Below are 26,486 nucleotides of genomic sequence, written 5' to 3'. Positions count from 1 at the left end.
AATAGCCAATATGTTGAAAAATCATATCTTCTCACCTTGTGCTTTGGTCAAATGCCCAGGAGTTGTACTTTCCAAAATGCAGCACCAATTCAATGGGAAAATAGCTTTAACATTTTGATGCTCGAGACAATTTCTCTGACAGTTGGTGGTGCCCGGGGAGAACATTTTTGTGGGGCAATGAAAATATGAATATCTCTCCCGGAGAACACTGTGACTACAAAATATCCCAAAATCTGTATACCAGACTTTCCAAGTAATTCCATAAAATGGACTTTATAAACATTTTAAGTAAATAACTATTTAGATGCAATGTTATTCCTCTGGCATATTTTCTGCGGTCTTGTCTTTTTTTTTCCTCTTGTATATTTTTTAAACAGGACTCTCCGGCACACTCCATCTTTACCCCTGTGGTGTTCCAGCTGTACTGCCTTCCCCTTAGCCACCTGAAAGGAGAGTCTGCTGTGTGGCAAATAAGCCATCTCCATGGAAACCAACCGTAATCCTAAAAGTAGGGCATTCTACGTTCAAGTACGAATGAGCAGTGGGGACCACTGAAACACCAAGAGGAAAGCTTTTCTTTTCATTGAACTGCATTTAGTAATAAAGATGAGAGAAAATGAAACAGATCAATCGCGTGGGTTTCCATCAGGTGTACTGGATTTCTTGAACTGCAGATGGTCCTCGTTTGATGCGGACACAAGACTTTCCATTTGGGGTTCATTATGTTCCAGGAGATCCATTCCCTTTGTCGTGATTTGACCTGATGTCTTCTGGGGGAGTCACTGGGTTTCTTAATTGCACTTCTTCCCTGGGTTGGTATTCATTTCTCTCTTGCTGAGCAAGGTGAGAGGCTCTATTAGAGTTCTTCCTTTCACTGTTCAGGTTCTTTCCTTGTGCTGCTCCTTTTCTGAACGATGAAGTTGATCTGGTAAATTAACATCACAGCTAAACAGAGCACAACAATCTGGAAGGAAAAAGGAGTCATTCACTTAGTCCAGCTTCAATAGGCCAACCAAGCATGGGATACAGTGCTCTGCACATAGCAAGCTCTCAATAAATACAATTGAATAAATACACACTTTCAAGTACCTTAGAACAGAGAGATTGCCAGTGGTCTTAAAGGGAGTGAAATGTCTTTCATTTGACTAAAAGCAGCTTCAGTATTGCCTAGGAAAGTGCCCGAAGCTATAATCCAGCACATTAGGGAATAAATGCCCCTATGGCCTGGTCTTAAGGGAACTCATTCTGCTCAGACAAGTACTTCAAAGCACTGTTGGGAGTACGGCCATTATGTTAGATAAAAGGGACCGACAATAGAGAGCCCCTTGGGCAGGGAACATGCCTGCCGACTCTGTTATACTGTCCTCTCTCAAGTGCTTAGTTCAGTGCTTTGCACACAGTAAGCACTCAGTAAATGCCACTGACTGATTGAAGAGGCAGCTGAGGGCAGGGACAGGTGACAGGGAAAATCTTGCCTAGTGCTCTGAGGTAGTTTTCTCCAGTCAGTCACACAGACTGCAGTTACGCTTGGAATGTTACCCTCAGAGTGGAGGAAGTGAAGAGAGGGGTTGCTAAGTGTGAGGGGAAACTATATTGTGGGACGTACACCTGGTGAAATCTTGAGACCATGGGGATAAGGTTTCTAAAAGGTTCCCTTCCCCACAGCACCTGTATATATGTATATATGTTTGTACATATTTTTTTACTCTATCTGTACATATCTATTCTATTTATTTTATTTTGTTAGTATGTTTGGTTTTTTTCTCTGTCTCCCCCTTTTAGACTGTGAGCCCACTGTTGGTTAGGGACTGTCTCTATATGTTGCCAATTTGTACTTCCCAAGCACTTAGTACAGTGCTCAGCACATAGTAAGAGCTCAATAAATACGATTGATGATGATGATGATAAAAAAAGGTTGAAAGTCTCTGCTTTAATTAATTCTACATCTTTCTTGCTGATCAGACTGCCTATGAAATGGAAAAAAAAATGGGTCCATTTAAGCGGACATCAGTCTTCAACTCCATCAGACTTCAATCTTCTAGCATATGGCACAGTCTGGTGTGAATTGTTTTGCTTTTTTTAAATGGCATTTGTTAAGTGCTTACTATGTGCTAAGCACTTTCTAAGCACTGGGGTAGCTACAAATCAATTAGGTCAGATTGTCCTACATGGGGCTTACAGTCTAAGTAGGAGGGAGAATGGGTAGGGACCATCTCTATATGTTACCGATTTGTACTTCCCAAGTGCTTAGTACAGTGCTCTGCACACAGTAAACGCTCAGTAAATATGACTGACTGAATGAATGAACAGTATTGAATCCCCATTTTGTGTTGAGGAAACTGAGGCACAGAGAAGTGAAGTGACTTGCCCAAGGTCACCCAGCAGGTAAGTGGAGGATCCGGAATTAGAACCCACGTCCTCTGGCTCCAAGGCCCGTGCTTTGTCCACTAGGTCACTAGTGGACAAAGGAGCTGCTTCCCTGTTACAAAAAGGAAGTCAATCCAAGCAATTCCATCCTTATGCTTCAGGCGATCATTACCTCCAAAACTAACAGCCCTATTGCCAATCCTGCAATAAGTAGCAGATTTCTCTGACCCCAGGTGACGATCTTCTCCAAGCAGCCTTCAGTATGGATCAAATCTTCCGCTTTCCACGCTTTCAGGTTCTGAGTCCCGTAGCCACACATGGTGTTGAGAATGCCCTGAAAGAAGAAAGGGTTCTTCGCAAGTTAGTAAATTAGGTCCAGAATCTGTTGTATCTCCCTTCAAATAGTCGTGTAAGAGCTCACTTTTTCTTTTTTTTTGATGGTATTTGTTAAGCGCTTACTATGTGCCAAGCACTGTTCTAAGCACTTTAGTTCAAGTAGTAGTAATATATTATAAATTATTTGTATTAATGTCTTTCTCCCCCTCTAGGCTGTAAGCTTGTTGTGGGCAGGGAATGTGTCTACCAACTTTGTTGTATTGACCTCTCCCAAATGCTTAGTCCAGTGCTCTGCACATAGTAAGCACTCAATAAATACTATCAATGATGATAATAATAATAATAATATTGGTTAAATGCTTACTATGTGCCAGGCTCTGTACTAAGCACTGGGGTGGGTACAAGCAAATTGGGTTGGACACAGTCCCTGTCCCACATGGGGCTCACAGTCTCAATCCCCATTTTACAGATGAGGTGACTGAGGCACAGAGAAGTGAAGTGACTTGTCCAAGGTCGCACAGCAGAAAGTGGTGGAGCTGAGATTAGAACCCATGACCTTCGAACTCCCAGGCCCATGCTCTATCCACTGTGCCATCCTATAGTACTTGCTGTATTGTACTTTCCAAGTGCTTAGTACAGTGCTATGCACAAAGTAAGAGCTCAATAAAGAGCTCAATAAATATGATTGAATGAATGAATAAATGAGTAATGGCCTTTATTAAGACCCTACTGATGGCAATGTGCTGCGCTTGGGAAGTGAATAGTTCAAATAATGATAATTATGGTATTTGTTAAGCGCTTACTATGTGCCAAGCACTGTTCTAACCACTGGGGTAGATACAAGGTATTCAGGTTGTCCCACGTGGGACTCACAGTCTTAATCTCCATTTAACAGATGAGGGAACTGAAGCACAGAGAAGGAGCCAGGATTAGAACCCACATCCTCTGACTCTCAAGTCCTCCTGAGCTCTTTCCACTAAGCCATACTGCTTTTCCATGCTAATGCCAGTGCTACTCTGTGCTCTGGATGCTGGTTCCTTTGGGACTGTTCTTTTTTTTATGGTATTTGTGAAGTGCTTACTATGTGTCAAACACTATTCTAAGCGCTGGGGTAGGAACAAGTTAATAAGAATGGATGCACATCACTTACGTTTTCTCCTATAACCTTCCAGTGTACAAATCTCAGAGGTTGAGCTTTCGTTTTGAAGAGATAGTAGCAATAGTATCAATTAAGTGCCTGCCACATGCAAAAGCACAGTATGAAAAACTGGGCGACGGGCGGCGGGACAGGGTCCTCACGGCCACCTCTGGTGGGGGCAAGGGCGAGGCCGGGGGCGAGGCTGGGGTTGGCCAGGTTTGGGGGGAAGGCGCTGGGAAGCCTGGAGCAGCCCCCAAGAACCCCCAAGATTTATCACTAGACTGTGAGCCCATTGTTGGGTAGGGATCGTCTCTGTTGCCGAATTGTACTTTCCAAGTGCTTAGTACAGTACTCTGCACACAGTAAATGCTCAATAAATAAATACAATTGAATGAACGGGAAAAAAACATCATGAATGGAAATTAGACTTAGTCTCTGGGTAAAGGTTCACAGTCTAAGAATAAGGAGACGGGGGAGAGTTATTAATAATAATAGTAATAGTAATAATTGTGGCATTTGTTAAGCACTTACTATGTGCCAGGCACTGTACTGAGTGCTGGGGTGGATACAGTCCCCGTCCCTGCATGGGGCTCACAGTCTTAATCCTCATTTTGCAGCCGAGGTAAATGAGGCCCAGAGAAGTGAAGTGACTTCCCCAAGGCCACACAGCAGACAAGTGGTGAAGCCGGGATTAGAACCCAGGTCCTTCTGACTCCCAGGCCTGTGCTCTGTCCACTAGGCCATGCTGCTTCTCATGGCCTAGTGACAGACCCTCCTGGTTTCCTCACTCACCTTCTTCTCCCAGATACAGCAAGAGAAAGGGACGGCACAGCGTTCCAGGCTTGGGTTGGAGACTTTGCAGTCAAAGTACACATTCTGGGACCAGTCCTTATAGGAATGCACCCCACAGCATTCAAACTGAGAGAGAAAATGGGGATTAAAACAAAATCGGCTTCAGGTTCATCGATCTGAAAAGCTCAAGGGTACCAGAGGTATTTATTCATAGTGTGCATGAACCTTGGACCCTGACAGTAAGGAGGTTTGGGTTTCTGTAATAGGAACCTTTTCTAATAGCCCAAGAATTGCTTGAAGGGCCCTAAAACAGTCCAGCTTTGAGAAGCCAGGGACAGTTGTCTTGAGGGGAAAGCCTATGTAAACCTGAGCTTCAGAACCTGTGCAGTTTTTCTTATTGAATTTTAACCTGTTTTCAGTGCGTTGGCATAGTATTGCTTTTTTATGGTATTTGTGAAGCGCCTTACTATGTGCCAGGCACTGTACTAAGGGCTGGGGTAGATGCGAGCTAATCAAGTTGGACACAGTCCATGTCCCAAATGGGACTCACAGTCTTCATCCCCATTTTACAGATGAGGTCACCGGGGCACGGAGAAGTTAAGTGGCTTGCCCAAGGTCACAGAGCAGACAAGTGGCAGAGCCGAGATTAGAATCCAGGTCCTTTTGACTCCCAGACCTGTGCTCCATTCGCTAGACTGCGCTGCTTCTTTTTTTCCTATGTGTCTGTCCTTCCCCACTTGGACAATTTCAGTTCCCTTATGACCCCGTAGACTATAAGCTCCATGTGGACAGGAGATGTGTCTACCAACTCCATTATACTGTACTCTCCCAAGTGCTCAGCCCATAGTAAGTGCTCAATAAATACAATTGATCGAAACAATAACACACCTCAATTGGTGTCCCATTATTTCTTCCCCATACAACGCCCTGCACAAAATAAGAGTTTAATAAACGTTGTTGACTTATGCTGTCGAGGCATGTTCGACCCATAGCGACGCCATGGACACATCTCTCCCAAAACGCCCCACCTCCATTTGCAATCATTCTGAGTTTTCTTGGTAAAAATATGGAAGTGGTTTACCATTGCCTCCTTCCAGGCAGTAAACCTGAGTCTCCACCCTCGACTCTCTCCCATGCTGCTGCTTCCTGGCACAGGTGAGTTTTGACTTTGATTGCCTTCCACTCGCTAGCCACTGGCCAAGCTGGGAATGGAAGGGTATGCCTCTGCTTGACTCTCCCTCCCATAGTCAACACTGGTAGAGTACTGGAAACGCTCCAGATGTGACCCTGAGAGGTGTTAATAAATGTTAGAAATGGTAATAAGTAACCACTTCTTTTTAGTGCAAAAGGAATGAAATTTTGCCAAGCATTTATGGGAAATTTGACCCAAATTTATGAAGTTCAAGTTTTATAGACTTGGTGTCTTCTCCCCACTGCACTCCATGAACAGTGCCCTCTCTAAGATCATCGATGACCTTCTTGCCAAATTCAACGGCCTCCAGGACAGAGACAGGAGGTGGGCGAGGGATCAGCAACAAAACAGACGAGATAGAGGCGCAGTGAGTAGATTGGTGTCAGAGCAAAATGTTGTGGACAGGGACCGTGACTACCAACTCTTGTACCGTACTCTCCCAAGTGCTTAGTATAGTACTTGGCATATAGCAAGTGCGCAGTATGTATGATTGATTGATCGACTGATTGAACATGCTTGGTTGTGGTAGGAAATCAGTGGGGTAAGATAGGATGAGGCAAGGTGATTGAGTGCTTTAAAGCCAATGGTAAGGAGTTCCCGCTTGATGCAAAGGTGGGTGGCAAACCACTGGAGGCTCTTGAGGAGTGGGGAACCTCATCTGAACGGTTTTGTAGAAAAAGGATCCGGGCAGCAGAGTGAAGTAAGGACTGGAGTCGGGAGAGACAGCAGGCAGGGAGGTCAGCGAGGATGCAGTAGTCAAGATGGTATAAGAAAAGTGCTTGGGTCAACGTGGTAGCAGTTTGGATGGAGAGGAAAGGGTGGATTATTAATTGTACTAAATGCTTGGTCCTGCTGATCAATCAATCAGTGAATCAATGGTATTTATTGAGCGCTTATTGTGTGCAGAGCACCGTACTAAGCATTTGGGAGAGAACAGTACAACAGAATTAGCAGACAAGTTCCCTGCCCATAACGAGCTTAAAGTTCGGGGGGGGAGAGATGGATATTCATATAAATAAATAAGTAATTTATAATATGCAATTTAAAGATATGTACATGAGTGCTGTGGGGTTGGGGTGAATATAAAATGCCCAAAGGTCACAGATCCAAGTGCTCAGACAACACAGGGGGAGAGCAGGCTGGGGAAGAGTTCTTAATCAGGGAAGGTGCTTTGAAGGAGGGGAGAATAGTGCTTTGAAGGTGGGGAGAATAGTGGCCTGGCATATATAGAAGGGGAGGGAGCTCCAGGCTGGGGGGAGGATGGGGGAAAGGGGTCGAGATAGACGAGATCAGGCAACAGTGAGTAAACTGGCAGTAGAGGAGCAGTCTGTAAAGGCTGGGCTGGAGTAGGAGATCAGGGAGGTGAGGTAGGAGGGGCCCAGATGATTGAGGGCTTTAAAGTCAATGAGAAGGAGTTTCTGTTTCATGCAGAGGTAAGTGGGCAACCACTAGAGATTTTTGAGGAGTGGGGAGACATAGATTGAAGGTTTTTGTTGAAAAATGATCCATACAGCAGAGTGAAGTATGGACTGGAGTGGGGAGAGACAGGAGGCCAGAGGTCAGTGAGGAGACAGATGCTATAATAATAATAATGATGGCATTTGTTAAGCACTTACTATTTGCCAAGCACCATTCTAAGTGCTGGGGGAGGGGGAATACAAGGTAATCAGGTTGTCCCCCGTGGGGCTCACAGTCTTAATCCCCATTTTAGAGATGAGGTAACTGAGGCGCAGAGAAGTTAAGTGACTTGCCCAAAGTCACACAGCTGACAAGTGGAGGAACCGGGATTAGAACGCATGACCTCTGACTCCCAAGCCCATGCTCTTTTCACTGAGCCACCCGGTAGTCAAGGAGGGATAGGATAAGCAGTTGGATCAGCATGGCAGCAGTTTGGATGGAGAGGAAAGGGTGGATTTTAGCCATGTCATGAAGGTAGAACCGATGGGATTTGGTGACGGGTTGAATATGGGGTTGGAATGAGAGAGATGAGTCGAGGACGATGCCAAGGTTATGGGCTTGTGAGACAGGAAGGTTAGTGGCATTGTCTACCATGATTGGAAAGATCGGGTGAGGACAGGGCTTGGGTATGAAGATAAGGAGTTCTGTTTTGGACCCGTTAAATTTGAGGTGTCAATGGGACATCCAGGTAGGGATGTCCTGAAGGCAGGAGGAAAGGAAAGGCAGGAGGAAAGGGACCCCCTAACTGGGTGGGGGGGTGGGGTCCCTCAAGGTTCAGTTCTGGGTCCCCTTCTATTCTCCATCTACACCCATTCCCTTGGAGAACTCATTCGCTCCCATGGCTTCAACTACCATCCCTATGCAGGTGATACCCAAATCTACATCTCCTCTCCTGATCTCTCTCCCTCTCTACAGGTTCACATCTCCTCCTGCCTTCAAGACATCTCTACTTGGATGTCCTCTCATCACCTCAAACTTAAAATCTAATACAGAGTTCCTTATCTTCCTCCACAAACCCTGTCCTCTCCCTGACTTTCCTGTCACTGTAGACGGCACCACCATCCTTCCCGTCTCACAAGCTCATAATCTTGGTGATTCTAAAAGCTCATAAGCTTTTAGACTGTGAGCCCACTGTTGGGTAGGGACTGTCTCCATATGTTGCCAACTTGTACTTCCCAAGCGCTTAGTACAGTGCTCTGCACACAGTAAGCGCTCAATAAATATGATTGATTGATTGATTGATTGATTGGTGGTAACCTTGATTCCTCTCATTCAACCCACATATTCAATCTGTCACCAAATCCTGTCAGTCCCACCTTCACAACATCGCTAAAATCTGCCCTTTCCTCTCCATCTCCATCTAAAATGCTACCAAGATAACACAATCACGCATCCTATCCCTCCTAGATTACTGCATCAGCCTCCTTGCTGACCTTCCAACCTCCTATCTCTCCCCACCCCAGTCCATACTTCACTCTGCTGCCTGGATCATCTTTCTACAGATACGTTCAGGACATGTCACCCCCCTCCTCAAAAATCTTCAGTGGTTGCCTAACCACCTCCGTATCAAAAAAAATTCCTCACCATTGGCTTTAAAGCACTCAATCACTTTGCCCCCTCCTACCTCTCCTCACTTCTCTCCTTCTACAATCCAGCCCGCATTTTTCCTGTAATGCTAACCTTCTCACTGTGCCTCGATCTCACCTGTCTCGCTGCCGATCCCTGGCCCACGTCCTGCCTCTGGACTGTTACACCCTCCCTCCTCAAATCCGACAATTACTCTTCTCTCCTTCAAAGCCTTATTGAAGGCCCATCTCCTCCAAGAGGCCTTCCCAGACTAAGCCCCACTTTTCCTCTTCTCCCACTCCCTTCTGCGTCACCATGGCTTGCTCCCTTTGCTCTTCCCTCTCTCCCCAGCCCCACAGCACTTATGTATATGTCTGTAATTTTATTTATTTGTATTGATGTCTGCTTCTCCCCCGTTTAGACTGTGAGCTCACTGTGGGCAGGGATTGTAACTGTTTATTGTTGAGTTGTACTTTCCCAAGTGCTAAGTACAGTGCTCTGCACACAGTAAGTGCTTAATAAATATGACTGAATGAATGAATGAATGAGGAAACGCAGGACTGCAGAGAAGGAGAGCGATCAGGGCTGGAGATGTAGATTTGGGTGTCATCCACACTGAGGTGGAAGTTGAAGCCATGGGAGCAAATGAGTTTTCCAAGGGAGTGGGTGTAGATGGAAAACATCCAGCATCCCCAGGCCCAGCCTCAATCTTTGATCCTTGATCCTTATCTGTTCAGCTTTCAAGTGTATTTTGAAGTTTTCCAACTGGTTCACATATCATCATCTGCTGGGAGGAGCAGTGTGCCAGGCACTGTACTAAGCACTGGGGTATATATTCAGGTGGAACACAGTCCATGTTCCTTATGGGGCTCACAGTCTATGTAGGACATTGTGGGCAGGGATTGTGTCTGTTATAGTGTTGTTTGTACTCTCCCAAGTGCTTAGTACAGTGTGCTGCACATAGTAAGTTCTCAGTAAATACGATTGATTAATAATAATAATAATAATAATAGTAGTAATAATAATGTTGGTATTTGTTAAGCGCTTACTATGTGCCAAGCACTGTTCTAAGTGCTGGGGGGATACAAGGTAATCAAGGTTGTCCCAGGTGGGGCTCACAATCTTAATCCCCATTTTACAGATGAGGGAACTGAGGCACAGAGAAGTTAAGTGACTTGCCCAAAGTCACACAGCTGAGAAGTGGCAGGGCCGGGATTAGAACCCATGACCTCTGACTCCCAAGCCTGGGCTCTTTCCACTGACCCATGCTGCTTCCCCACGTGAAGGTGAATAGTGAATAGTGAATAGGTGATAGTGAATAGGTATTGAATCCCAATTTTACCAATGAGTAAACTGAGGCCCAGAGAAGTTAATTGACTTGCCCAAAGTCACCCAGCAGGCAAGAGGCAGAGCCGGGATTAGAACTCAGGTCATCTCACTCCTAAACTCATGGTTAGTACAGTGATTGGTACATAGTTCGTGCTTAACAAACACCACAATTGTCAGTATTGTTATTATTTTTATGTTTTCACAGCTCTGTACAAAGCATAAAGACCCCAATTTAAATGTATGAACTGTTCCTGGTTTTATTTTTCTCATTTCTTTTAATGAAAAAATAGTTATTAAAAATGTGACAGCAACATTTGAAGGCAGTTCTAACCTTTTTCTGGATATAATCAATGAGATTCTGTAAATCCAGATCATCCCGATAATTGATTATGGCTTTTCCCATCAGAAATGCTGCCTTATCCATCACCTGTGACAAAGAAAATCAAGAAGCATCTTTCAAATAGATTCATCATCCAAAATTCAGTATATCCAGAAAGCTGTCACTTTTCACCTTCCCTGGAGGAACTCAAGAATCATCAATTAAATTTTATACTCTCTCATTCATTCATTCTAGCACTTAGTACAGTGCTCTGCACATTGTAAGTTCTCATCATCATCATCATCATCATCATCATCAATCGTATGGTATCTCAATAGATACCCTTAATTGATTGATTGATTGATTTTTCCAAGTGAAAATTCCAACAGGACTCAGTGGTCCTTAGATTCTAATTCTTTTGCAAAAATGTGAGTTCCACAGGAAAAGACCTTCAGCTAAGAATACCCTCCCGCTCACAGCCAAAACAGCTCAGCAACTACTGGTTTCCATGAGAGGATCAAGAGGAGAAAGCAGTTTCAAATTCTGACAAAATGGCCTCTCAAATGGCATGGGATTGAGGTAGGGCCATCTGAACCATCTGAACCTGCAGCCATGGGCTGCAGAGAATAGAATATATCAGAAGCCTAGTTTTTATTTTCAGCCAAGACCGCCATTTTCTGCCAAGTTACCAAGCTTGAGAAGAGAAACGCCACCACTGAAGCCACAATCTGGAGAATGAGGATGACCAGCAATACCCCGGCAAACTGAAAAACACAATGAGGAAGTTCTCAGGATGAAGACCCAGTCATTGAAATGGGTGACCTTGGGCGAGTCGCTTGGCTTCTCTGGGCCTCAGTGACCCCCAAGTGTAAAATGGGGATTAAGAATGCCTCTCTGCAATCTCTCATTTCCTCCTGCCTTCAAGACATTTGTAATTGGATATCCTCTGTGACCTCAAGTTTAACATAACTCTTTATCTTCCCACCCAAATTCTGTTCCCCCCCGACTTTAATAATAATAATAATAATAATAATAATAATGGTATTTGTTAAACGCTTACTATGTGCCAAGTACTGTTCTAAGCACTGGGGTAGACACAGGGTAATCAGATTATCCTACATGAGGCTCACAGTCTTAATCCTCATTTTACAGATGAGATAACTGAGGCACAGAGAAGTTAAATGAGCTGCCCCAAGGTCACATAGCAGACAAGTGGTGGAGGAGGGATTAGAACCCACATCCTCTGAGCCCCATGTGGGACATGAACTGTGTCCAACCTGATTAGCTTGCCTCTACCCCAGCGCTTAGTTCAGTGCCTGGCACGCAGGAAGCACTTAACAAATACCACAAAAAAAAAAAGGAAGGGGCCCATGGTGAAGACTTTACTGGCATGCTTCCATTTTGTGGGCAGGGAACGTGTCTACCAATTCTGATATATTGTACTCTCCCAAGCGCTTAGTACAGTGCTCTGCACACAGTAAGCTCTCAATAAATGTGATGGATTGTTGCTTAGACCAGAGTGAAAATAAACAGATTTTATAATGGGGTGTGTGTGATTTTGTGAAGCCACTGGGGGATCTTGTCTTGGGAATATGGTAACATTATTATTATTATCAAGTGCCATTAAGTCATTTCCGATTCACAGAGACTCTGTGGATAGACTTTCTCCAGAACATCCTGTCCTCTGCCATAATCTGTAACCTTGCTAATGGCTCAACATTATCGTTGTTATGGTCTTTATCCATCTAGCTGCTGGTCTGCCTCTTCCACGTTTTCCCTGGTCTTTTCCTAGCACTAGTGTCGTCTCCAGAGAGTTAGTCCTTCTGATTATGTGTCCAAACTATGTCAATCTAAGTCGAGTCACTTGGCCTTTCAAAGACCACTTTGGTTTAATTTGATTCAAAATCCATTTGTTTGTTTTTTGGGCAGTCTGTGGTATTCACAAAAGCCTTCTCCAACACCACATTTCAAAAGAATCGATGCTCTTTCTATCCTGTTTTATCACCATCCAGTTTTCAGATCCATACGTTGTCACTGGAAAACCATAGAATCAACAATTTGTATTTTTGTGGCAATTGTTACATCGGCACATTTCCCAACTTTTCCCAGGCTCGTCATAGCAAGTCTTCCTAACATTAATCTTCGACGTATTTCTTGACTACTAGTTCCTTTATTACTAATTATTGATCCCAGGAGAGAAAAATTGTCAACTATTTCAATCTTCTCTCCATCCACTACAAATGTGTTGAAACTTCCAGTTGTCATGATCTTTGTTTTCTTGAAAATCAAATGTAGGCCCATCTTTTTGCTCTGTTCCTTAACTTTTAATAATAAGCCCTTCAAATCTTCTTCACTTTCTGCTAGTAGGGTTGTATCATCAGCATAACGAAGGTTGTTTATATTCCTTCCACCAATCTTTACTCCCCATTCATCTTCAATCCAGTTTCTCTCATTATGTATTCGGTCTAAAGGATGAACAGATAAGGTGATGAGATACATCCTTGTCTTACCCCCTTACTAATGGGAAACTAATCTGTTTCTCCATATTCTGTTCTTGTTGTAGCCTCCTGTTTGGCCTATGGGTTCTGTATTAATGCAATTAAATGGTCCAGCATGCCCATTTTCCTAAGTGTGCTCCAGAGCTTCTTGTGATCCACTCAAAGACCTTACTATAATCAATAAAGCACATGCTGACTTCCTTTTGACATTCTCTTGTTTTTGCAATTACCCAACGGACATCAGCAATAATACCTAGCGTCCCTCATCCTTTCCGGAATCCTGCCTGAACATCAGGCAATTAGTGTTCTATGTAGGTCTCCATTCGATGCTGTCTAGAAATACCTTGCTGGCATGTGAGATTGAGGAAACTGTATGATAATTATCGCATTTAGTCATATCTCCTTTCTTCCGTATTGGAACATAAACCGATCTCTTCCAATCATATGGCCACTGAGTGGTTAGCCATACCTGTTGACATAATTAGGTAAGGACTTTAACCGATTCCTCTCCAGCTGCCTGAAACACCTTATTAGGAAGCCTATCAAAGCCAGGTGCCTTATTTTTGGTGACACAGTGCAAAGTTGATCTAACTTCACTTTCCATGATGAGTGGCTCTAATTCAAAACGAACTTCTTCAAATACTCCTTGTACATTACTATCTTTCTGGAACAGTTCCTGTGTATATTCCTTCCATCTCTGTTTGATTCCACTGGCATCATTCATTGTCAGTCTATTTTTGCTTAACGACAAAGCCAATCCAAGGACAAAATGTTCCCTTAATTTCCTTAATCTTCTGAAATAGTGATCTTATCCACCCACATTTGTTATTGACTTCCATTACTTTACATATGTTGTTATAATATTCCTGTTTGTCCTTCCTGGCAGAGAACTGGAATTCTCGACTCAGTTCCTTAACCCAGTTCTTTTGTCCTCTGATTTTTGCTTCCGTCCTTTTTCTGGCTACTTCCAGAGTTATGTTCGACATCCATTTTGGCTTTTTCTGCTTCCTGACCTTTTGCAATATTGTGTCGCTTTCTTCCTCGATGACATTTTTATTCTCCATCCACATTTTCTCTGGTTCCTTGTCTGTGGGGTTCTAGCGCCTCAAACCGATTTTTTGCATGATCCTTAAATACATGGGGAATATTCATCGGGTCACATTTGGGCAGCTGTAAGGCATGATTGATCTTTCTAAGTTTTAGCCTGAGTTTACACATTAACAGCTCGCGATCTGTTCCACAATCAGCTCCAGGCCATGTTTTTGCTGCAAAAATAGAACTCCTCCATTTCTTTCTACAGATCAAATATAGTCTATTTGATTTCTATATAGTTCATCTGGTGAAATCCATGGGTACAGTCATCATTTATGTTGGATAAAGAAGGTGTTGGCAATAAAAAAAGTCATTTGATTCACAGAAATCAGTGTCTGTCTCCAGCTTGATTTCCAAGGCCATATTTTCCAACAACCTTTATTTCCATTCCATTACCAACTTTTGCATTCCAGTCTCCAGTGATAATCAACACATCCACACATCCGCCAAGCTAGCTCTCTTCCTCCCTTCAAAGCCCTACTGAGAGCTCACCTCCTCCAGGAGGACTTCCCAGACTGAGCCCCCTTTTTCCTCTCCTCCTCCCCATCCCCCTGCTCTACCTCCTTCCCCTTCCCACAGCACTTGTACATATTTGTACAGATTTATTACTCTATTTATTTTACTTGTACGTATTTACTATTCTATTTATTTTGTTAATGATGTGCATATAGCTTTAATTCTATTTGTTCTGATTATTTTGACACCTGTCTACATGTTGTGTTTTGTTGTCTGTCTCCCCCTTCTAGACTGTGAGCCCGTTGTGGGGTAGGGACCGTTCTCTATATGTTGCCGACTTGTACTTCCCAAGCGCTTAGTACAGTGCTCTGCACACAGTAAGCACTCAATAAATATGATTGAATGAATGAATGAATGAACATCTTGCTTGCAACTTTTAACAATCTCTCTCTGCACTTCATTGTAAAACCAATTTCTTCTTGCTCTGCATTTGTTGTTGGGCCATATACCTTAAATATCATATTGAATGGTTTTCCTCTGAATCTAACAGATATCAATCGGTCATTGACAGCATTATATCCAATAACTGTCTCAGCAATTTTCCAGCTTTCCCTGGTTCATACTCCACATGTTCCATGTTCCAATAATAAGGACATCTTTACAGCTTCCGATACTCATTTCTCGTATGGCAATATCAGCGACCGGAGGTCCTGAAGACTTTATTCCAGCCATGTCATAAACACCCACCTGCTCATCCCCAGTAGCTCGTTGCGTGCCTTCTGACCAGCACCGTATCTGTAGTTGTTATTATCAATAATAATAATAATAATGGTATTTGTTAAGGGCAAACTATGTGCCAAGCACTGTTCTAGGCGCTGGAGGGGATACAAGGTAATCAGGTTGCCCCATGTGGGGCTCACAGTCTTAATTCTAATTCTATTTATTTATATTGGTGTTACTGATGCCTCTTTACTGGTACCTGTTTTATTTTGTTTTGTTGTCTGTTTCCTCCACTTCTAGACTGTGAGCCCGTCGTTGGGTAGGGATTGTCTCTATCTGTTGCTGAATTGTACTTTCCAAGTGCTTAGTACAGTGCTCTGCACACAGTAGGCACTCAATAAATACGATTGATTGAATGAATGAATGAATGAATAATCCCCACTTTACAGATGAGGTAACTGAGGGACAGAGAAGTTAAGTGACTTGCCCAAAGTCACACAGCTGACAAGTAGCAGAGCCAGGATTAGAACCCATGACCTCTGACTCCCAAGCCCGTGCTCTTTCCACTGAGCCATGCTGCTTCTTTTTCTGATATGTGTATCCGTAGAGTTTTCTTGGTAAAAATATGGAAGCAGTTTACCATTGCCTTCTTCTGTACAGTGAAAACTTGAGTCTCTGCCATTGTCTTTGATCAACATTTTGATCTTTTAATCATCTGCCTTTGACTCTTTCCCATGCCGCTGTAGCCCAGCACAGGCGAATCAACTTTGTCTGACGCTTCATCGTAGACGTTTCCATTATGGGTAACCCCAGCGTGTGTATCTCTCAATGGCATAGCTCTAAGCTTCACTGGTGTATGCAAACTCTCCTGCCACAGTAAGGCATTGATTCACAGAGGAGTGGGAATATGGTAAATTAATTAAAAGTGAGTTTAGCAGGTTTGTCCCTGTCTACGCATAACTAGGTGTGGTAACCTAGTATAGTGCACCTATTAGCGTGGCCTATTGAATAGAGCACGGGCCTGGGAATCATAAGGAACTGGGTTCTCATCCTGGCTCCTCCACTTGTCTGCTGTGTGGCCTTGGGCAAGTCACTTCACTTCTCTGGGCCTCAGTTACCTCATCTGGAAAATGGAGATTAAGACTGTGAGCCCCACATGGGACATGGACTGTGTCCAGCCTGATTAGCTTGTATCTATCCCAGCGCTTGCACAGTGCCTGGCACATAGTAAGCGCTTATCAAATAACATTAAAAAAATTAAAAATAAAGCTAAAGTGTAGTGAACCCCAGGTGACCTGGATCAGATTTCCCTTCATTTGGTTATTCTAACTCTTTGAGGACAGGAATTACCTTGGCATCTATTTCTTACCATTTTCAGCAGCACTGGCACATCCCTAAGGGCCCCAGTGCAGCCCACAAACGTGATTCCAAAAGTGAGGACCCCAACGACGATTATTAAGAGAGAGGGCTCAGCCAGGAGGGTGTCCACAGCACCTGGGAAGCAGCAAACACACACACACACACAGTAAGGAGTGTTTCTGGTCTCTATAAACATAAGGAGGGGCTCAGGAATGAACTTCAAGCACAGTACTGAAAGTAGCCACTTAGAAGAACCTGTGCTCTGTGAGGGTTAATTATTATAACAAATAATTATGGTATTTGTTAAGTGCTTACTATGTGCCAAGCACTGTTCTAAGCACTAGGGTAGGTACAAGATACCCAGGTTGCCCCACGTGGGGCTCACAATCTTAATCCTCATTTTACATATGAGGTCACTGAGGCACAGAGAAGTTAAGTGGTTTGCCCAAAGTCACTCAGCTGACAAGTGGTGGAGCGGGATTAGAACCCACAACCTCTGACTCCCAAGCCCGTGCTCTTGCCACTAAGCCACGCTGCTTCCCTCCTTTCAGCAGGAATATCAAGGGGCGTGGAAGTAATAATAATAATAATAATAATAATAATAATGGTATTTGTTAAGCGCTTACTATGTACAAAGCACTGTTCTAAGCACTGGGGGGATACAAGGTGATCAGGTTGTCCCACATGGGGCTCACAGTCTTAATCCCCATTTTACAGATGAGGTAACTGAAGCTCTGAGAAGTTCAGTGACTTGCCCAAGGTCACACAGCAGACATGTGGTGGAGCCAGGATTCAAACCCATGACCTCTTTCCAGTAAGCCTAGTGGGAAGAGCACGGGCCTGGGCGTCAGAGGACCTGGCTCTGTCACGAGTCTGCTGTGTGACCTTGGGCAAGTCACTTAACTGCTCTGCAGTTCAGTTTCCTCCCTTGTAAAACAGGAATTCAAGACCTGGTCCCCCTCCTACGTAGTCTGTGAGTCCCATGAGGGGCAGGGACCGTGTCCAACCTGAATATCTTGAATCTACCCCAGCACTTAGTACAGTACTTGGCACGTAGTAAGCACTTAACAAATATCATTGTTATTATCATTACTGTTACTAGTATTATCGATATTAATATTATTAATAAAAGCAGCCATTACTCTGTTCTTCCAAGCATCCTGCTGTTGCTAGTGCAGTCTACCGGCAGGGACAATGGATGAGTGTCAGGCAGTCTCGAGACTTGAAATTGATTGTGGTCACTTGCCCGCTCTCGGGGGCACGCAGTGCAATGACAGGGACGACGCACATTGCAAAGAATCCATGAAGGTTACGTGCGGGCCCCATTTCCGGCCAGAGTGACCGCAGCGGAGTCTGCCTCACAGCTCGTTGTGGGAAGGGAACGTGTCTGTTTATTGTTATAATAAGAATAACAACTGTGGTATTTGTTAAGCACTTACTATATACCAGGCACTGTACTAAGCGCTGGGGTGGTTACGAGCAAATTGAGTTGGACACAGTCCCTGTCCCACAGTCTCAGTCTCAATCCCCATTTTACAGGTGTGGTAACTGAGGCACAGAGAAGTGAAGTGACTTGCCTAAGGTCACACAGCAGACAGGTGGCAGAGCCGGGATTAGAAACTATGACCTTCTGAGTCCCAGGCCCATGCTCTATCCACTAAGCCATACAGCTTGTTATATTGTCCTCTCCCAAGTGTTTAGTACAGTATTCTGCACACAGTAAATGCTCAATAAATACTATTGACCTACTGACTGACTGGCAAGCGGTGGCCTTGGTAGCCGCTGTGGTCTCTCACCACCCACGTTAACTAGCTCTTTTTCAGAATTCCTGTTAGTCCGGTCAACCTCACAGAAGAGACCGAAAGCTCGTTGTGGGCAGGGAATGTGTCCGTTTACTGTTACATTGTACTCTCCCAAGTTCTTAGTAAAGTGCTTTGCACACAGTAAGTGCTCAATAAATAAAATTGAATGAATGAATGAACCCTAAGTAATTCTTCAGTCAGAAGAGTCAGAAGATCATGGGTTCTAATTCCAGCTCCATCAGTTGTCTGCTGTGTGGCCTTGGGCAAGTTGCTTCACTTCTCTGGGCCTCAGCTACCTCATATGTAAAATGGGAATTGAGACTGTGAGCCCCACGTGGGATAGAGGCTATGTCCAACCCGATTTTCTTGTATCTTCTCCAGTGCTCAGTACAGTGCCTGACACATAGTAAGCACTTAACAAATACCATAATTATGATTATTATTACTAAATCTTCCCCATGATGGCACAGCCCCACCTGGCAGAGCCGTCATTAGAACCCAAGTCTCCTGACTCTCGGAGCGGGTTCTTTTCACTGAACTAACAGCAAGGCTAAAGACAGAATATTTCCTGGCTGAACCTTTAGTCTGATCCGCTAACAGCACTTCTTCTGTTCTTCCGTTCTCCTGTTAAACATCCATCATGCTTAAACAATATGCTCCCGAGATTGTAGACTGCAGACTCTAGACTGAAATCTCACTGTGGGCAAGGAACCTGTCTACCAACTCTACCAAGCGCTTAGCACAGAGCTCTGCACACAGTAAGCACTCAATAAATACCATTGATTAATTGTTTACTGAAGGTGACCAGCAGGATTTGTGGCTAAATTGTGGCTAAATTCATCAAGACTGTAAGCTCGTTGTGGACAGGGAATATGGCTATCACTTATGCTATTCTATATTCTCCCAAGTGCTTAGTACAGTGCTCTGCACACAGTAAGTGCTCAATAAATACAATCGATTGCTTGATTGCTTAAAAAGGCCACAACTTGTATTGCTATATCCACACTCTCTCATGCTCATTGGCTCAAGACTTCATACACCCTGAGAGCAGACAGGGCGGAAAGAGGAAAAGGGCAGATAAGAACCAAGTCAATAGAAAGGCCAATCTTTTCATTTTATTTTCTTCTTTCGATGTTTTGACCATTGATCTGTTCCCCCTTATAATCAGTTAGTCATTTCCTTTGTTATTTTCCTGGATTCCATTTTTAATGCTTTGGTCATCACCCCAATAACATACACTTACTAGTCTAATCATGTCCCATAGATGAAAAAGGTGGAGAAACCAAAACAATAAGAATGATTGAAATATAATATTATCAGCAAATAGTGATCATTTCCTTGCAGTCCCAAACCTAGAATACTCTCCACTTGGCAGTAACAATATAATAGCATGGCCTAGTGGAAAAAGCCCAGGCCTGGGAATCAGCAGACCTGGGTTCTAATCCCGGCTCTGCCAATTGCCTGCTGTGTGACCTTGGGCAAGTCACTTCGCTTCTCTGTGTCTCAAGTTTCCTCAACTGTAAAATGGGGATTAAATCCCTCCTACTTAGACTGTGAGCCCCATTCTGGACAGGGACTGTGTCCGACCTAATTAACTTGTACCTACCCCAGTGCTTAGAACAGTGTTTGACACACAGGAAATGCTTAACAAATACCATAAAAATAAAAATAAAAAAGAATCAGCATGGCTTAGTGGATAGAGCACAGGCCTAGAAGTCAGAAGGTCATGAGTTCTAACCCTGGCTCCGCCACCTGTCTGCTGTGTGACCTTGGGCAAGTCACTTCCCTTCTCTGTGCCTCAGTTCCCTCATCTGTAAAATGGGGATTAAGACAATGAGCTCTATGTGGGACAGGGACTGTGTCCAACCCCAACGCTTAAAACAGTGCTTGGCACATAGTAAGCACTTAACAAATACCATAAAAAACCACTTGTTAGGAGCAATGCAATGACTTTTCCAAGTTACGTTTTCACTAAGTTTCTGAGAAAGCTTCTTAAGCTTTCTTAGATGAACAGAGTTAATTGTAAAAAGCCAAAACAATAAGAATGATTAATTACTTTGGGAGACATATGACATTGTCAGCAAAGACTGATCATTTCCTTCCAATCCCAAGCCTAGAATATTCTCCACTTTGCAGTAACCATATAATTTATAGGAACAATGCAATGACTTTGCCAAATTACAGTTTCACTAAGTTTCTCCACAGACATTAGAGATGCACAGTTAATTGCACTTACTTGATTCCTTGGAGAGTTTGGCATATAAACCTACTGCTACCATCAGTCCACTGGCTACCTAGAAATAAAAATCACAAACAAATTACTCACATCAGTCTGTAAAGAGAATGCAAAATCAAAAGGTAACTCCAGGGTATGCTCTCTTACCAAAAACCCTTAGCAACAAATGGATAGCGTCAATTTGGGACAATCGAGACAGAGATCGAGTGCCATCAAGTTCTGGTAAGCAAACCCTTTTCTAAAGCTACTCTTCTCTTTCCTCAGATTAGAAAACCCAATCTTCACAGACAAAAGGAATTGCCTTTTATTCATTCATTCATTCAATCGTATTTATTGAGTGCTTACTGTGTGCAGAGCACTGTACTAAGCGCTTGGGAAGTACAAGTTGGCAACATATAGAGACAGTCCCTACCCAACAGCGGGCTCACAGTCTAGAAGGGGGCCTCAGATGTGACACCGTTTGGGATGCTGAAATACCTCTCCTATAATAATAATAATAATAATGGCCATTTGTTAAGTGCTTACTATGTGCCAGGCCTTGTACTAAGCGCTGGGGTGGATACACGCAAATTGGGTTGGACACAGTCCCTGTCCTACATGGGGCTCACGGTCTCAATCCCCATTTTCCAGATGAGGGAACTGGGGCCCAGAGAACTGAAGTGACTTGCCCAAGGTCACACAGTAGACTAGTGGTGGAGCCGGGATTAGAACCCATGACCTTCTGACTCCCAGGCCCGTGCTCTATCCACTATGCCATGCTGCTATAATCTTCCTTTCCTGCTTCCTGGGACTCTTCTCCAACTGACATTTTCACATGGGATGCTTCCAAAAGGGGATAGAGGAGTATAGCCCACCCTGCCTTCTATATCCAGTTTGAAAATCAAACCCTGCCGCATTGAAATCGATTTGGGATTTTCAGATTCTATTTCCCTTGAAACAGAACTTCACTCTGCTCGCCTCAAAACTATCATTACCCTAGATTTCAATGGGGAAGTGAATGCCTATTTAGAGTTCCAGCACCAAGCATTCAAACTAAGAAGTACTCCATTCTCAGACCTTTATGAATAGGACCTTCTCTTCACAAAATACCTTAGGGTTACATCTGCTGGCCTCCTGCTAGGCTGTCTAATAACACTGACTCCAAGATAGAAAGCTTTCCTTGGCTTCATGCCAATCATTTTGCACCCCTACGTATAACTTCTGGGGCTAAAACAAGTTTGCAGCATCACTATGTACTTTTTACCAGATTCTTGAAAGGTTACCTGAAAAATCCAGGCTTGTAACTCCTCTGAACCTCTCTCTCCCAAATACCCTCCCCGACCCTTCGTAAGCAGCTATGGCTTCACTTACCCAGAACAGGTAACAAGAAGCAAATAAAGTATATTTCATGAGCTGATTCGTTCTCATAGCTCATGTTCTTCAAAGCAGCTCCAGTGAAGCAGCAGTCTCTTTCCACCCCAAGTCAAATTTTTGCTGTATTCCTTCTCTGTTGGTCACATCCTGCAGGGGTTGATACAGGCATGGGAGCAGAGTTTTGACTTGTACGATCTTGTCTTCTATCCTTTTTCTGGCATTTGACAAACTCCTCAGTCATGACTGTTCCCTGCGTCACTCAGACAACTGAACCGGTTAAAACATGCCTCTCTCCAACCCTGTAAAAGAAATGAAGGTGTGTGGCAGGAAAGCAAGAGTTGTTAGCATCCCTTAAAGTTCTTTAGCCCCGACATTGTGTTCATTGCGGATACAGGTCAGGGAAGCTGTTGTAGACTGTCTCACTCTTTCCAAACAGGATTCATTAAGGATAACCTTTGGATAGGATACTCACGAGTGAAATGTTAGATGCCATTAACATGGCGGGGCTGGAGGAGAAGCACATGATAGCTGTAATTTTGGATGCCAGAAATGGCCTCTAATCTAGGTTTGGGTCCCTTGTGCCTTGTAGCACCAAGAGAAGGTAGCCTGCTCATTTCCTGAGTTGAGAAAGAGGTGGGCTCAAAAAGCGCTCTGAAGAAATAAATTTGCAAATAAATGTTTTTGCTTTTTTTTAAGAAAAAAAGATCATTTTGGTGGAGAACCCAATTAATTGTCCTAGGGTCAAAGTGGCAGGAGTACACTTTCAATCAATCAATCAATCAATCAATCAATCGTATTCATTGAGCGCTTACTGTGTGCAGAGCACTGTACTAAGTACTTGGGAAGTACAAGTTGGCAACATATAGAGACAGTCCCTACCCAACAGTAGGCTCACAGTCTAGAAGGGGGAGACAGAGAACAAAACAAAACATATTAACAAAATAAAATAAATAGAATAGATATGTACAAGTAAAATAAATAAATAAATAGAGTAATAAATACATACAAACATATATACATATATACAGGTGCTGTGGGGAAGGGAAGGAGGTAAGGTGGGGGGGATGGAAAGGGGGGAGGAGGGGGAGAGGAAGGAGGGGGCTCAGTCTGGGAAGACCTCCTGGAGGAGGTGAGCTCTCAGTAGGGCCTTGAAGGGAGGAAGAGAGCTAGCTTGGCGGATGTGGGGAGGAAGGGCATTCCAGGCCAGGGGGATGATGTGGGCTGGGGGTCGACGGCTGGACAGGTGAGAACGAGGCATGGTGAGGAGATTAGCGGCAGAGGAGCGGAGGGTGCAGGCTGGGCTGTAGAAGGAGAGAAGGGAGGTGAGGTAGGAGGGGGCGAGGTGATGGAGAGCCTTGAAGCCGAGGGTGAGGAGTTTCTGCCTGATGCGTAGGTTGATTGGTAGCCACTGGAGATTTTTGAGGAGGGGAGTAACATGCCCAGAGCGTTTCTGGACAAAGACAATCCGGGCAGCGGCATGAAGTATGGATTGAAGTGGGGAGAGACACGAGGATGGGAGATCGGAGAGGAGGCTGATACAGTAGTCCCGACGGAATAGGATGAGAGCTTGAACAAGCAGGGTAGCGGTTTGGATGGAGAGGAAAGGGCGGATCTTGGCAATGTTGCGGAGCTGAGACCGGCAGGTTTTGGTGATGGCTTGGATGTGAGGGATGAACGAGAGAGCAGAGTCGAGGATGACACCCAGGTTGCGGGCTTGTGAGACAGGAAGGATGGTAGTGCCGTCAACAGTGATGGGAAAGTCAGGGAGAGGGAAGGGTTTGGGAGGGAAGACAAGGAGTTCAGTCTTGGACATGTTGAGTTTTAGGTGGAGGGCAGACATCCAGATGGAGATGTCCTGAAGGCAGGAGGAGATGCGAGCCTGGAGGGAGGGGGAGAGAGCAGGGGCAAAGATGTAGATTTGGGTGTCATCAGCATAGAGATGATAGTTGAAGCCATGGGAGAGAATGAGGTCACCAAGGGAGTGAGTGTAGATCAAGAACAGAAGGGGACCAAGAACTGAACCTTGAGGAACCCCCACAGTAAGGGGATGGGAGGGGGAGGAGGAGCCCGCGAAAGAGACTGAGAATGAACGGCCGGAGAGATAAGAGGAGAACCAGGGGAGGACGGAGTCAGTGAAGCCAAGGTTGGATAGCGTGTTGAGGAGAAGGGGGTGGTCCACAGTGTCGAAGGCAGCTGAGAGGTCGAGAAGGATTAGGATAGAGTATGAGCCGTTGGATTTGGCAAGCAGGAGGTCATTGGTGACCTTTGAGAGGGCAGTTTCCGTGGAATGTAGGGGACAGAAGCCAGACTGGAGGGGGTCGAGGAGAGAGTTGGTGTTGAGGAATTCGAGGCAGCGCATGTAGATGACTCGTTCAAGGAGTTTGGAAAGGAATGGTAGGAGGGAGATGGGGCGATAACTAGAAGGTGAGGTGGGGTCAAGAGAGGGTTTTTTTAGGATGGGAGAGACATGGGCATGTTTGAAGGCAGAGGGGAAAGAACCAGTGGAGAGTGAGGGGTTGAAGATGGAAGTTAAGGAGGGGAGAAGGGACAGAGCGAGGGATTTCATGAGATGAGAGGGAATGGGGTCAGAGGCACAGGTGGCCGGAGTAGCAGTTGAGAGGAGGGAGGAGAGCTCCTCTGAGGATACTGCTGGGAAGGATGGGAGAGTAGCAGAGAGTGTCGAGAGCCAGGGGGTTGGAGAAGTAGGGGGGGGAGTGACTTTGGGGAGGTCAGACTTTCAGACTTTCACTTTCATCTTCAAAAAAGCAGTGTGGCTTAGTGGAAAGAGCACGGGCTTGGGAGTCAGAGGTTCTAACCCCGGCTCCGCCGCTTGTCAGCTGTGTGACTTTGGGCAAGTCACTTAACTTCTCTGTGCCTCAGTTACCTCATCTGTAAAATGGGGATTAAGACTGTGAGCCCCAGGTGTGATAACCCGATTACCTTGTATCTACTCCAGTGCTTAAAACAGTGCTCAGCACACAGTAAGCGCTTAACAAGTACCATCAACATTATCTATTAAGAGAGATAGTGCCACATCATTGACACCTCTGTTAAGGTTGCCAGGAAAGAGACTCGCTGTGAAGATTCATGAGGAAGAAACCAACCATCAAGAAGAATCTCAATATCAGTGTCAAAATTCCAAGATTAAGAATCCCCCCCCCCCCCTCAGAATTTGGACCCATCCCAGCTAGCAACAAAGCAGAAGTTCCCATCACCAATTAATTTCCTAACCAGTTTTACTGCTACTACTTTTTTGTCTGACATGAAAAGACACTTTGGTGTGGTGGCAGAGAGAAGATTGTTGAACAAATTAAGTTCTGGGGGTAGATCGGCGGTGTTTTCCCATGTTTTGCTGATTCTTTTATGATGAAATCAACCTCTGAATGCATGAACCCGTAAGGGTCATCAAAGCTGCTCCTACCAAACCCACCTCAGGTTACAAGTCTGAACATTGTCTCTCCCTGGACAGCTGCCAGGCCTCAGATAGCTAATTTCACATTCCACCCCTGAAAGAGACACTTGTGTTGCCAGGAATAGAGTGAAAGCACTTTTAGAAGTGACTCTTTATTGAATCTTGTTTGGGTTTTTTAGTTGTTTATTGTCCTGGGTGAGGAAATTTTAAGAACCAGATGTGAGGTAAAAGGCTGACCTCCTACCATTGGGAAACAAACATACCGATGGAGAGAAGCTGCAACTTTGGAGCTGAGTAGAATCCAGGGTTCAATGTGATTTTCTTTGGAGGGATCTCAAAACCACTTGGATGTTGCTTCGTAGGCTTGGAAGAGGGGAAAGAAAGCCCTGAAGAAATCATACCTTCTCCGAGGAGCTTACCTTGACGAACCTCTTTTCTTCCCACCCTATTCTCCTTCCTTTCTGAGTCTTTTATGCAACCGAGTCTCACCCTGGGCTTCAAGGCTGTCCATCACCTCGCCCCCTCCTACCTCACCTCCCTTCTCTCCTTCTACTGCCCAGCCCGCACCCTCCGCTCCTCCACCACTAATCTCCTCACTGTACCTCGCTCTCGCCTGTCCCGCCATCGACCCCCCGGCCCACGTCATCCCCCGGGCCTGGAATGCCCTCCCTCTGCCCATCCGCCAAGCTAGCTCTCTTCCTCCCTTCAAGGCCCTGCTGAGAGCTCACCTCCTCCAGGAGGCCTTCCCAGACTGAGCCCCTTCTTTCCTCTCCCCCCTCGTCCCCCTCTCCATCCCCCCGTCTTACCTCCTTCCCTTCCCCACAGCACCTGTATATATGTATATATGGTTGTACATATTTATTACTCTATTTATTTATTTATTTATTTATTTTTCTTGTACATTTCTATCCTACTTATTTTATTTTGTTGGTATGTTTGGTTCTGTTCTCTGTCTCCCCCTTTTAGACTGTGAGCCCACTGTTGGGTAGGGACTGTCTCTATGTGATGCCAATTTGTACTTCCCAAGCGCTTAGTACAGTGCTCTGCACATAGTAAGTGCT

At 44.6% G+C, this 26,486-nt stretch overlaps 1 protein-coding gene across 2 annotated transcripts; it reads right to left on the bottom strand.

Moving 5' to 3' along the window:
- Positions 1 to 549: 549 nt before the first annotated feature.
- LOC119919500 (tetraspanin-33-like) lies at positions 550 to 22,432 on the bottom strand. Of its 2 annotated transcripts, XM_038739956.1 has the most exons (8): positions 22,011 to 22,432; positions 20,661 to 20,718; positions 16,633 to 16,757; positions 11,187 to 11,261; positions 10,510 to 10,605; positions 4,634 to 4,759; positions 2,540 to 2,701; positions 550 to 964 (listed from the first exon to the last, which is right to left on the bottom strand). In XM_038739956.1, the coding sequence occupies exons 1-8, from the start codon at positions 22,065 to 22,067 to the stop codon at positions 872 to 874; spliced, it is 792 nt and encodes a 263-aa protein (XP_038595884.1). In that variant the 5' UTR covers positions 22,068 to 22,432; the 3' UTR covers positions 550 to 871. The 2 variants fall into 2 exon arrangements, with proteins under 2 accessions (XP_038595884.1, XP_038595885.1); XM_038739957.1 differs by lacking the exon at positions 4,634 to 4,759.
- Between the last annotated feature and the right edge of the window lie 4,054 nt (positions 22,433 to 26,486).

The sequence above is a fragment of the Tachyglossus aculeatus genome, chromosome X1, assembly GCF_015852505.1.
Source record: "Tachyglossus aculeatus isolate mTacAcu1 chromosome X1, mTacAcu1.pri, whole genome shotgun sequence".
Lineage (NCBI taxonomy): Eukaryota > Metazoa > Chordata > Mammalia > Monotremata > Tachyglossidae > Tachyglossus > Tachyglossus aculeatus.
This window is presented reverse-complemented; position numbering and strand designations above follow the sequence as displayed.

Bases quoted from the DNA above. Each gene is read 5' to 3' on its own strand.
- LOC119919500 (XM_038739956.1), bottom strand. From the start codon at position 22,067: ATGAGAACGAATCAGCTCATGAAATATACTTTATTTGCTTCTTGTTAC. The intron at 16,758-20,660 runs GTAAGTGCAATT...GCTGCTTCCCAG, and splicing joins CAAACTCTCCAAGGAATCAA to GTGCTGTGGACACCCTCCTG. The intron at 965-2,539 runs GTAATGATCGCC...TTTTCCTTCCAG, and splicing joins TAGGGCTGTTAGTTTTGGAG to ATTGTTGTGCTCTGTTTAGC.